Below are 13519 nucleotides of genomic sequence, written 5' to 3'. Positions count from 1 at the left end.
GAGGAGAAGGGGACGACAGAAGATGAGATGGTTGGATGGCATCACCGACTCAATGGACATGAGTCTGAGTAAGCTCCAGGAGTTGGTGATGGACAGGGAAGCCTGGCGTGCTGCAGTCCACGGAGTCGCAAAGAGTCAGACACAACTGAGCGACTGAACTGAATACTCCCCTACTTCATTCTTCTTTTTCAAAATTGTTTTAACTCTCTTAGTTTCTTTGCTTTCTATATAAATTTTAGATAATTTTGTCTATATCCACAAAAGATGTCTTACTTGAGTTTGATAGAAATTGCATTAAACTTGTATATGAATTTGGGGAGCATTTCATGTTTACTATATTGAATCTTCTAATCCATGAACATGATCTCTCCATTTATTTTAGATCTTTGATTTCTTTCATAAGCATTTTATAGTTTAGAGTATGTAAGTCTTGAATGTATTTTGTTTTATTCACACCTAAAATATTTTTTATTGAGTGGTTTTACTTGGTATTGTGGTTTTAATGTTGATGTCCATGTGTTCATTTCTAGTATATATTAATAGAAATAAATTTGGTTTTGTATATTGATTTTGTATCCTGGGACCTTGCTCAACTCATTAGTTTGAGTTTTTGATAGGTTTTTTAGTATTTTCTATGTAGACAATCAAGTTGTGCAAAGAAAGGAACAGTTTTCTTTTTCAATATGTATGCTTTTTTTTTTTTTTCTTTTCTTGCCTTTTTGCACTGGCTAGAACTCCCAGGGCTATGTTGAATATGAGAAAGAATGAACTTTTTTGCTTTGTTGCCCATCTCAGGGGTAAAGCATTCAGTCTTTCACCAGTAAGTAAAACGTTAGCTCTAGTGTTTTTTGTAGATACTATCTATCAAATTGAGGAAGATCCCCTCCACTCCTATCTTTCTGAGAGTTTTTAATAATGAATGTGTGCTAAATTTTGTCAAATGCTTTTTCTGCATCAATTGATATGATCACGTGGGTTTTCTTCTTAGCTGGTTAAAATGATACATTGCTTAATTTTTCAAGTTTTTTTTTTTTTCAAGGTCAGGAAGTAACAGTTAGAACTGGACATGGAACAACAGACTGGTTCCAAATAGGAAAAGGAGTACATCAAGGCTGTATATTGTCACCCTGCTTATTTAACTTATATGCAGAGTACATCATGAGAAATGCTGGGCTGGAAGAAGCACAAGCTGGAATCAAGATTGCCGGGAGAAATATCAATAACCTCAGATATGCAGATGACACCCCTCTTATGGCAGAAAGTGAAGAGGAACTAAAAAGCCTCTTGATGAAAGTGAAAGTGGAGAGTGAAAAAGTTGGCTTAAAGCTCAACACTCAGAAAACGAAGATCATGGCATCTGGTCCCATCACTTCATGGGAAATAGATGGGGAAACAGTGGAAACAATGTCAGACTTTATTTTTTTGGGCTCCAGAATCACTGCAGATGGTGATTGCAGCCATAAAATTAAGAGACGCTTACTCTGGAAGAAAAGTTATGACCAACCTAGATAGCATATTCAAAAGCAGAGACATTACTTTGCCAGCAAAGGTCCATCTAGTCAAGGCTATGGTTTTTCCTGTGGTCATGTATGGATGTGAGAGTTGGACTGTGAAGAAGGCTGAGCACCGAAGAATTGATGCTTTTGAACTGTGGTGTTGGAGAAGACTCTTGAGAGTCCCTTGGACTGCAAGGAGATCCAACCAGTCCATTCTGAAGGAGATAAGCCCTGGGATTTCTTTGGAAGGAATGATGCTAAAGCTGAAACTCCAGTACTTTGGCCACCTCATGTGAAGAGTTGACTCATTGGAAAAGACTCTGATGCTGGGAGGGATAGAGGGCAGAAGGAGAAGGGGATGACAGAGGATGAGATGGCTGGATGGCATCACTGACTCAATGGACTTGAGTCTGAGTGAACTCCGGGAGTTGGTGATGAACAGGGAGGCCTGGTGTGCTGTGATTCATGGGGTCGCAAAGAGTCGGACACGACTGAGCGACTGAACTGAACTGATTTTTGACTATGCTGGGTCTTCACTGCTGCATGGGCTTTTCTCCAGTTGTGGCAAGAGGGGGCTATTCTCTAGGTGGAGTGCACTGGCTTCTCATTGCAGTGGCTTCTCTTGCTGCTGCTCTAGAGCACAGGCTCAATAGTTGTGGTGCATGGGCTTAGTTGTTCCATAGGATGTGGGATCTTCTTGGACCAGGGATCGAACCCATGTCTCCTGCACTGGCAGGCAGATTCTTTACTACTGAGCCACCAGGAAAGCCTAAATTTTCAAGGGTTGAAATGGACTTACATTCCTAGAACAAGCCACATTTGGTCATGGTATATAATTCTTTTTTATATATTACTGGATTCTGTTTGCTGGTTTTTAAAATTTTTTATTTACTTTTTATTTTTTGGCTGTACCTCACTGCATGTAGAATCTTAGTTCCCCAATCAGGGATTGAACTTGTGCCCCCTGCATTGGAAGTGCAGAGTCTTAACCACTGGACCATTAGAAAAATCCCTATTTGCTGATATTTTGCTAAGGATGTCTGTCTATATCTGTATTCATGTGGAGTATTGGTCTATAGGTTTATTTTTTATATCATCTTTGTCATTTGTTGATATCAGAGTAATATTAGTTTCATAATCATAACTCAGAAAAGTTTCCTCCTCTTCTGAAAGAGACTGTGTAGAGTTGGTGTTAATTTTACTTAAAAGTTTCTCGAAGTCCCCAGTGAAATCATCTAGGCCTGATGATGTCTTTTTCTGGGAATTTTAAAATTATGAATTTAAGTTCCTTCATAGTTATAGAACTATTCAAATAATGTCCTATTGGGCGAACTGTGGTCATTTATCTTTTTTGAGGAATTGCTCCATTTCATCTAAATAGTCAAATTACATGTATAGAGCTGTTTGCTATATTTTCTTATTATCCTTTAAATGTCTGCAGGGTTATTCTTTTTTTTTTTTGCAGGGTTATTCCTGATAGTGATAACTTGGATCTCTTTCATTTTCTTTTTTGTCCTTATTGGTAGAGGTTTATAAGCTTTATTGACCTCTTCAAAGAATTAGTTTCTTGATTCATTGATTTTCTCTATTTTCTCTCATTTCCAACTTCTAACCCCAAAGCAGATGTATAAGTAATTCTTCTTTAAAAAACAAATGAATGAAAAAACTACCATGGATAAATTAGGGAGCAACCACACACTTTACAAAACATTTTTTTGTCATGATAAGGGAATTCTAAGCTCCTCTTAGGACAAGTCAACTGGTTAAAAAGGATTAATTACTTCGCAGAAATACTAGGATAGAGAAACCAATGATAAATTCTTTGTTATAGTTCTATAGGTCCTTGAGGCTGCCACCTCTTCCTCTCCTCCTTTTTGTTTTTCTTCTCTTCCTCTTTCTTCTTCTTAGTCTTCCTCTTCATCTTTTAACTCTTTTTTCTTTCAGTTGTTCAGATTGCCTCATTGCTATTGTTCTATTTTCAACTTCACTGATCCTTTCCTCTGCTTCCTCATTCTGCTGCTGAGCTTAGCCGTTGACTTTTTAATTGTAATTATTGTATTTTTCAGTTTAAAAATTTTCCATTTGATTCTTCTTTATATCTGTTATTTCTTTGCTGAGCCTTTCTATTTTTTGTTTGTTTGTTTGTTTCAAGCATACTTGTAATTGCTTGTTAAAGCACTTTTCCGTGGTTACTTGAAAATCTTTGCCAGATAATTCTAACATCTGTCATCTTAGTGTTGGCATCTATTGATTGTTTTTTTCCATTTAGTTTGAGGTCTTATTGATACTTGGTATGTCAAGTGATTTTCTTTGAAACTTGGACATTTGGAGTATTGCATTATGAGTTGCCTAAGTCTTGCTTAAATCCTCTATTTTAGCTGTTTTTTCCTGATACTGCTCCAGAGGGGAAATGAAGGGGGGACACCACCTCAGCAGTGCCAGGTAAGATTAGAGGTCTAAGTCCCTTACTTAGCCTTAATTGACATCTAAGGGAGAAGACTCTTCATTACTGGGTGGTGGTGAGAGTCCTAATTCTGAAGAAGGAATCCCCTGACACTGCCTCAGTGTTGGCGACGTGGGGACTTCATTACCAGGTGAAGGTGGAGGTGCAGGCTCCCAGCTTGGTCTTTGCTAGAATGAATGGGGTTGAGGTTGGTGGGAGTGTTTGGTGGAGTAGACTCATTATTGTCTAAAAGTTTTCTGTCTTGCTATGTGATCCCTTTCTTGGTTCTTTGACTAGAGGGCAGGCTTTTGTTGGGGGCTTTTTTGCTCTCTGTCCATTGACATTTCTACATTGTCAGCTTCTTCAGTTCTAAGTCTTGGAAATTTGGGGCAAAAGGAAGCCCAGGAAACTCATCACTGTGTCATTCCTTGGGTCTCAAGGTCCTAGCTAGTTTGTCATTTTCTCTCTACCTTCCAGAGTGTTCTTATGTTTATGCTATATACAATATTCAGGATTTTTAGTTGTATTTAGCAGAAAGAATAAAAAAAAAAAAGTCCTACTTCTGCCCCGTCTTCCCAGAAGCAGAAGTCCTAGCTCTCTGGCTTTAATAATCACACTTTCCCTAACATCCACTGCTACCAAAAATAGCCTCTTCTTTTCATATACTTCTTCTAATGTCATCTACTTGGCCTATCTACTTTTGTCACTCATACAAAGAAGTTGAAAACAAACTCAGACTGAACAGCTTTATGAGAAGAGGTGATATAAAAGAGTTTGAAGATTTGTGTTCATGATTCTCATTAAATGTAATACTGAGGGAACTGTACATGGTTACAGGCAGGATATTCCTTGACCCTTCAGTATCAAAGTAGCCTTTCAAATATCATTTTATTAACATTGCTCACCTCTGGAGGCCATTTCTGAAGGGACAGATCAGGATATTCTGTAGGATCCAAAGTGAATAAATAGCTCACCTTCACTGTCACAGCATTCTAGGATGGAAGGGTCTTCCCGAATCACAGCAGTCAGAGCACTGACATCTCCATTAGACGCTGCCTGATAAACCATGGTCAGGTCAACTTCTTCAGATGAATCACCTTCATGAATCAAACAGAGACAAACTTAGTATGTGAAGAGAATTCACTGAAAGAGTAACAGCACCCAGGGGGTCACCCACACAAGTGATTCATGAAAATCTCTCTGGCGAATCTAGGCAGAAGGCTGAGTCATACTGATCACACACAACTTCACTACTTCTGAAGAATGGTGGGCCCCAGTGGGCTGCCTTGTAACGTCATCATATATGGGGAAGGAGCTTGAGGGAATAGCTGTCCTCTGAGATTTAATGATTCTCTCCAAGCATTCAGACTACTTGAAACCAGTGAGAACAGATTGGAAAGTGGAGCCTTTATCTTGGGTCTGGGTTTCCCTTTTTGATCTGAAATATGTTACTTTCCTTTTCAGTGATTCAGTTTACCCACCTTTGAAGGAGATAATGTGCTCCTTATTCTCTGCCCTCTAGATGGGCTCTCTACCCTTTCTTCTTGCTCTGAATCCTGCGAGCTAACATTAATGAGCACATCACCCAGGCCTCCTGGCCCTCAGTGTCCAGGGGCGGCAATGGCAGGAGAAGAGGAGGAGAAAGAGATCGGGCATCTCCTCTTGCCTTCCCCTAGTACAGAGTTTGGCAGCAGCTGCTTCTCTTTCCGCAGGAGGGTCCTTTCCCCAGAACCAGACCTCACTGGGCTCCCAGTGGTAACAAACATTGTCCTTTCTATCCTGCCTCATCTCTGCATGCAGTCCCTTCACAAAAGCCCTTCATTTGAACCATCTGGGGTTTCATGACATGGTGAATCCAAAAGAAACAGAGCTACATCACACAAACATAGGGAGCAAATGTACAGACACCAATGGGGAGGGGGGGTGGAGGATGAATGGGGAGATTGAGATTCACACATATACACTATTGATGCTATGTATAAAATGGATAACTAATGAGATGAGAACCTACTGTAGAGCACAGGGAACTGTACTCAGTGCTCTGTGGTGACCTAAATGGGGAGGGAATCCACAAAAGAGGGGATATATGTATGCATATAGCTGATTCACTCTGCTGTATAGAAGAAACTTACACAATATTGTAAAGCAATTGTATTCTAATAAAAGTTTTTTAATTAACAGAAACAGAGCTATATGCATCTCCTTTGAATTTGATGTGTGCTCAGTTACCCGGTTGTGTCCAATTCTTTGTGGTCCCATGGACTGTAGCCCGCCAGGCTCCTCTCTCCAGGGAGTTTTCCAGGCAAGAATACTGGAGTAGGTTGTCACTTCGTCCTCCAAAGGATCTTCCTGATTCAGGGACTGAACCTCATCTCTTGCATCCCCTGAGCTAGCAGGCAGATTCTTTACCTGTGAGCCCAGTGAAGTCTGGTTCTGGGGAAAGGACCCTCCTGCTGAAAGAGAAGCAGCTGCTGCTAGACTCTGTACTAGGGGAGGGCAAGAGGAAATGCCCCATCTCTTTCTCCTCCTCTTCTTAGCCACTTGGATTATACCTTTTTGCATGTTTGAACCAACTAATAGTATTGCCAAAAGTGACAAGAGAACTGTGGGTCGTGACCCCAGGGAAGCAATGGAAGGGCTGAGAGAGAAGTTTTGTTTATGAGGACACCTCTTGTGAAGTGCTGTGCCGAGGCCCCCTACTTCATATCTCCCACACGTGGTCATGGTTCAGGGAAAATATACATGTATTAGAAAAGTTCTTAAAATTGTGTTTTTCTACTAATGTGGACGTTATGCTAGAGACACTTTATAGTTCTAATGGATCTTTAGCTGGCAGTGGTCCTAAACCTTTGGCTTGGTTTCCTTGTCCCAGTACTTCTGGGAAGTCACTAATGACTTTTTAACCAGCTGACCTGTTCCAGGAGAAGCTTGTCACTAAAAATGATTCGCTTGCGACAACAAACTGCCTTGTGAAGTGAGTAGCTGCTCCCTAATTTAACCACGGCAGATTTGTTACTGAAGGAGCTGCTTTCAAAGCCAACTCACATTTGACTGAAGCCTAGGACTGAGTGGTGACGGATGTGAAAGGCAAGTGCCACTTCTGTGTAAGTGTAAGGACTCTGGATCTGCAACAGTGGGGTTCAATTCCTGGTTTGTACTAACCAGCTGTGTAAATTTGGGCCAGTTACACTCTCTGGGTCTTAGTTTCCTTGTCTTCAAGATGGAGATGATGATGATAATAACCATGTACCTCATAAGGTTGCTGTGAGGAATAAATGAGTTAATATTTAACCCTATATGCTTTTAGAACAGGGCATGCTGCTAAGTCACTTCAGTCGTGTCCAACTCTGTGTGACCCCATAGACTGCAGCCCACCAGGCTCCCCCATCCCTGGGATTCTCCAGGCAAGAACACTGGAGTGGGTTGCCATTTCCTCCTCCAATGCATGAAAGTGAAAAGTGAAAGTGAAGTCGTGACCCCATGGATTGCAGCCTACGAGGCTCCTCTGTCCATGGGATTTTCCGGGCAAGAGTACTGGAGTGGGTTGCCATTGCCTTCTCCAAGAACAGGGCATAGTGTGTTGTAAATGCTGTATATACTCGGCTACTACTACTGTTACTGCTTTTTCTTGAGAGTGTGAATATTTCAAGAACATTTGGAATCTGGGGGATGTAAAGAAAAAGGTCTTTCTGATGATGGCTAGATGAAGGATGCATAGATTGCATAGAACATTCACTCTCTACTAGAAGCCCTCCCAGGAGCACAGACATTATGTGAGGATCGTTCATAATATCTCTGGACACAAGAAACAGGGCCAACACTTAAGCATAAAGATGGGCCTGGTGTCAGCTTGTACAACTTGATACCAAAGATGCTGGAGATGTCACTTCAAAAGGAAGGTCGTGGTGGTGGCCTGAGATACATGGTGTTTATAACCTGTTTATATCACATGTATAAATGTGATACATAAATATATACTCATCACTGAGTGTAATGAAATCTGAAAGGCACATTCATCACACTGTTATGTACACATAGCTGAGAGAAACAAGGAATGCATTGCCTGATAGAATTCCAAATAATTTACCAGAAGGATTCTAACAACATTGTATTTAATAGAGATAAACTAAAGGTAATATCTTTTAGTCCATAAAATATTTGGTTGAACTAACTGAATGGTGGTTGAACCTGTCTGGTGGTTCAGATGGTAAAGAATCTGCCTGCAATTTGGGAGACCCAGGTTCGATCCCTGGGTCGGGAAGATACCCGGGAGAAGGAAATGGCAACCCGCTTCAGTATTCCTTGCCTGGAAAATCCCAAGGATGGAGGAGCCTGGTGGGCTACAGTCCATGGGGTTGCAAAGAGTCTGACACTACTGAGTGACTAACACTTTCACTTTGAGCCTGTAGTGTTTTTTTTGTTGTTGTTGTTAATTTTCGGCTGCCCTGGGTCTTCACTGCCGTGCGAGGGCTTTCTCTAGCTGCAGAGAGCAGGGGCTACTCTCCAGTTGTAGTGCGCAGGCTTCTCATTGCAGTGGATTCTCTTGTTGTACAGCACGGGCTCTAGCCATGCGGGTTTCAGTTAGTTGCTGCCTTGGGGCTCAGCATTTGCAGCTTGTGGGTTCTAGAGTGCAGGTTCGGTAGTTGTGGCACATGGGCCCAGTTGTCCCAAAGCATGTGGTATCTTCCCAGACAAGGGAACAAATCCGTCTTCCCTGTATTCCAAGGGGGATTCTTAAGCAGCAGACTGCAAGGGAAGCCCGAACTTGTAGTTTTTGTTCCTCAACATACCCTGCTGGTGACCTTAACCTTATTATCCTCTATGGACTATCTCCTCTCCTCTTTCAGCCCATGGAGTTAACCAGTTGCTCAGGGCTGGCACATGGGACTGAACTAAGCCAATCAACACCAGCACTATCCTGGCCACAGAGACTGGTTCAGGGATGTGCCCCAATCAGAGCCCATGAAAGCCCGTGGGATATTTTGGGATTGCTGGGAGCAAGTTTTGTTCTACCACCCCTGAAGCCAGGAGTTATGGGGGACATCTCATGGATGGAGGGCCTAAGAATGAAGACAAGAGAAGAGCAGAGCTCTAAGAGAAGAAAATAATTGATACCTGGTGACATTGTTTAAATCCCTGAATCAAGCCATACCTTAAGCCAGCACCATTTTGGGAACATTTACATGAACCAATACATATCTTGTTTTTGCTTAAGTTTTTTGCACAGATTTCATGTATTTGTTTTTCTTTTTAATCACTGAAAGAGTTTAACTGACAAAAGGTTTTTAGTGGTGGCACATTAGAAAAGCACATAGACTTTAGTAGTTGGGCAGTTAACGCTATAGGAATTAACAACGTGACAATCAACTAGTAGGTCTCTGGCTGTAGTAATAATAGTCTAGTAACAGAAGTGTAGGAGCTAATGGGTTTTTTCCTTTTTTTTCACCGTGCTGAGCCTTACTTGTAGCACTCAGAATCTTCGTTGCTGCATGCGGGATCTTTTCTGTGGTATGTGGGACCTAGTTCCTAGACTGGGGTCAAACCCAGCCCCTCTTCACTGGGAGCACAGAGTCTTAACCACTGGACCACCAGGGAAGTCTTGGCTTTTTCTCTTCTTAGCCAACTGGTCATTGTCATGCCGAGGTCTATGGCCCATGGACTAAATGGGTTATAGGCAGGTAGTTGAAGGATATTCAGAGGAGAGTGACCTGAGGATGACTGGACTTTATGTAATAGGATGAACAGCAGAAGGCGATGGCTGTGAGATTCCTTTGTGAGGCCATGTTGGTGGCCTTCATTTATTTGAGGATTTTTTTCAAGTAAAAAAATTGTGGTAAATATTTATAACATAAAGTTTGCATTTTAACCATTTTTAAGTGTAGAGTTCAGCAGGATGATGTATATTACCACTATCCATCTCCACAATTCTTTTAATCTTCCAAAACTCAAATTCTGTATTCATTAGACAAAAACTCTCCACTCTTCCTTCCCCTCCGTCTCCTGGAAACCATTCCATTTTCTGTCTCTATGAATTTGATCAATCTAGATATCTCATTTAAGTGGAATCAACATTGTCTGTCCTTTTGTTACTGGCTTATTTCACTTAACAGAATGTCCTGGAGATTCACTCACATTGTGGCATGTCTCAGAATTTCCTTCTTTTTAAAGGCTGAATAATCTGTTGTGTGTATGTAACACATTCTGTTTATTCATTCATCTATTGGTGGGCACTTGGGTTGTTTCCACCTTTTGGCTATTGTGAGTAATGCTGCTGCAAACATTGGTATACAAATAATTTTTTTAGATTCTGCTTTCAATTCTTTCAAGTATATACTTAGAAGTGAAATTGCAGGATTACATGGTAATTCTATTTTTAATTTTTTTAAGGAAACACCATACTGTTTTCCAATGTGGCTCCTACAGTTTATATTCTTACCAACAGTGCTCAAAGGTTCCAGTTTCCCTCGTCTTTACCAACACTTGTTATTTCCTGTTTTTTGCTTCTTGTGTTGGTTTGTTTTAATAATAGCTAGCCTGATGGGTGTGAAGTAATGTTTTGTGGTTTTGATTTGCATTTCCCTATGATTAGTGATGCGGAGCATCTTTTCTTTTTTTTTTTCATGTTTTTTTGGTGTTTGTATATCTTCTCTGGAGTAATATCTAAGTCCTTTGTCCATTTTTCATTGTTTTTTTTTCTGTTCAGTTGTAGAAATTCTTTTTTATGTTCTTGATATTAACTCCTTATCAGATATATAATTTGTATACATTTTCTCCTATTGTGTGGGTTGCCTTACCACTGTTGACAGTGTCTTAATTAAAGCATTTAACTTTAATGTAGTTCAAATTGTCTGTCTTTCATTGTCTGTGCTTTTGTCATTACATCTGAGAGATTATTGCCAAATTCAATATCATTTTCCCTCTACATTTTCTTCTAAGAGTTTTATAGGTTTAGGTCTCATGTTTAGGTCTTTGATCCATTTTAAGGTATTTGTTGTAGATGGTGTTAAGGGTCTGACTTCATCCTTTTGCACTTGTCTGTCCAGTTGTTTCTGAATTATTTGTTGAAAAGACAATTCTTCCCTCCACTGAATGGTCTTGGCACCCGTGTTGACTCCTGTTGCCTCCTAAGTTGATCGCAGATGTATGAGATTATTTCTAGACTCAGTTCTATTCCACGGATCCGTATGTCTGTCTCCATGCCAGTACTATACTGTTTTGATTGCTGCAGCTTTACAGTATGGTTTGAAATCAGGAGGTGTGAGACCTCCAACTTTGCTTTGCATTTGTAAGTTTTTTTTTTTTTTCTTTTTGGTCATTTGGGGTCCTTTGAAATTCCACATGAATTTTAAGATGGATTTTTATATTTCTACAAAAACATCACCAGGATTTGGTTTGGGACTGCATCAAATCTGTAAATCTCTGGGTAGTATTGACATCTTAACAACATTGTCTTTTAATCCATGAAACACAAGACATGTTTCCATTTATTGGTGTCTAATTTCTTTCAACAGGGTTTTATAGTTTTCAATGGGTAAGTCTTTTGCCTTCCTGACTTTTTTCCTAAGTGTTTTATTCTGCTTGATGCTACTATAAACAGAATTATTTTTCAAAGAGCTTTTAGGCAGAGAAGTTTATGGTTAAACTTTCCTGTGAAATTCCAGCAGTTAGAAATAGCAATGGTGAGAATGACAGAGGGTATTTTAATTGTCAGAGCACTGTAAAAATGTCCTGGGTCACCTCAAGAGGTAGTTGTGAACTTTTGTTGTTAAAGATGTCTATCTTGGCTAGGTGTTCACCAAGGGGGTGTGTTTCAGAAGGAATTCAGACACAGAGAGATGCACAAGGTATGGGGAAGGGAAGACGTGTGAGGCAAAACAGAATGTATTTCAGAATTTCTTCTAGTCCTATGTGTGTGTGCTCAGTCATGTCTAACTCTTATGACCTCACATACTACAGCCCACCAGGCTCCTCTGTCCATGGGATATTTTAGGCAAGTATACTGGAGTGGGTTGCCATTTCCTCTTCCAAGGGATCTTCCCGACCCAGGGATTGAAACTGTGCCTCTTGAATCTCCTGCTTGGCAGGTGGATTCTTTACCACTGGCTCATAAGATAATGTACTAAATTACAAAATGATTAGGAAATAGGAAAGGAACGAACTTCCAAGGAAATTGTGTAGAAACAGTCAATTTAAATTGCAGTCAATGCAAATAATTATGCCTAAACCTGAGATAGTACAAAGAATTTCTGTAGATATGAGGAAGGGTGATTTAGAAATAACAAGTATGACAAGAACAACTGATGGTCCTGATGGAATCTAAAATAGAGGCAAGAAAAATTCTTTTCAGAAGTCACAAAGCCATTTAAGATATGCAGAAGATCTACATAAACAAACGATACATACATTCTTCCTTCTCTCTTTCCTTCTTTCTTTATCCTCTTGTTATCTACTATCTATTTTTTTGTCTGTTTATCTATCAATCAGCTATTTATCATCTGTTTATCTTTTTTTCCATTTAACTTTAGAGGAGGAGCATGGTTTGAATGGCTTTTGTCTCTCCAACTGTGTAAGAGTTAAACAGATAGACGTATATATAGATGCATGAATAAAAACTCTATAATTCACAGAGGGAAAGAGACTGAAATAGAGAAAATGGAAAACAGACATTAAAGAATAGAAAGAATGAAGTATGTGAACAGATGTGGTTTAGTCGCTAAGTCGTGTTTGACTCTTGTGACCCCATGGACTGTAGCCCACCAAGTTCCTCTGTCCATAGGATTTTCCAGGCAGGAATACTGGAGTAGCTACCATTTCCTTCTCCAGGGGGTCTTCCTGACCCAGGGATCAAACCCGGGTCTTCTGCGCTGCAGGCAGATTCTTTACCAACTGAGCTACCATGAACAGATGTAGATTATATATTTATAAAAAATTATCTGTATATGTGTATATAAATGAAAAATATAAGACAAGAAGACTATGCATCAAAAATAGAGATAATTTCTTACATATTATTCAGTACTTTCTATATTTTACCAATTCTCCACAATGAATTTATATATTTTGTTGTTGTTTAGTCGTTAAGTCATGTCTGATTCTTTTGAGATCCCATGGACTGTAGCCCTCCAGTCTCCTCTGTCTGTGGGATTTTTCAGGCAAGAATACTGGATTGGGTTGCCATTTCCTTCTCCAGTGGGTCTTCCTGAGCCAGGGATCGAACCCAGATCTCTTGAATTGGCAGGTATTGGCAGGTTGATTCTTAACCCTCAAGCCACCTGGGAAGCCCTTAGATATTTTTAATAATCATCAAAATAAACCAAATTTTAAATGATGAGAGAGAAGAGAGTCTTACTAGCTTTATATTAATATTTATATTAATTAGATTATAAATATATTATATTTATATTAGTGTGTTACTACTAGAAGGGTAGACATGGCCTGAGTGACCGCCTGAGTGAGAAAACAAGTCCTTGATATTTGACAAAGTGCTGAGAAAGGAAAGACATACACGTATTTTAAAAATTCCAACCTTTATAAATACCCTAGCAAATTTTTTAAAAAATAGGAAAATATTTTAAATTTT

At 39.8% G+C, this 13519-nt stretch overlaps 1 protein-coding gene across 6 annotated transcripts in view; it reads right to left on the bottom strand.

Annotated features, from left to right (window-relative positions):
* Positions 1–13519, bottom strand: part of ANKRD55 (ankyrin repeat domain 55) — a 113209-nt gene that overhangs the window by 71363 nt on the left and 28327 nt on the right. For all 6 annotated transcript variants that reach the window (XM_027520275.1, XM_027520274.1, XM_027520279.1 and 3 more), the window contains exon 3: positions 4914–5036. In XM_027520275.1, coding sequence (XP_027376076.1) covers positions 4914–5036 — 123 coding nt within the window. The remainder of the gene's footprint in view (positions 1–4913; positions 5037–13519) is intronic.

The sequence above is a fragment of the Bos indicus x Bos taurus genome, chromosome 20 (genome assembly GCF_003369695.1).
Source record: "Bos indicus x Bos taurus breed Angus x Brahman F1 hybrid chromosome 20, Bos_hybrid_MaternalHap_v2.0, whole genome shotgun sequence".
In the NCBI taxonomy this organism is placed as follows: domain Eukaryota; kingdom Metazoa; phylum Chordata; class Mammalia; order Artiodactyla; family Bovidae; genus Bos; species Bos indicus x Bos taurus.
Note: the sequence above shows the minus strand (reverse complement) of the source record. Positions and strands in the feature narration are given on the sequence as shown.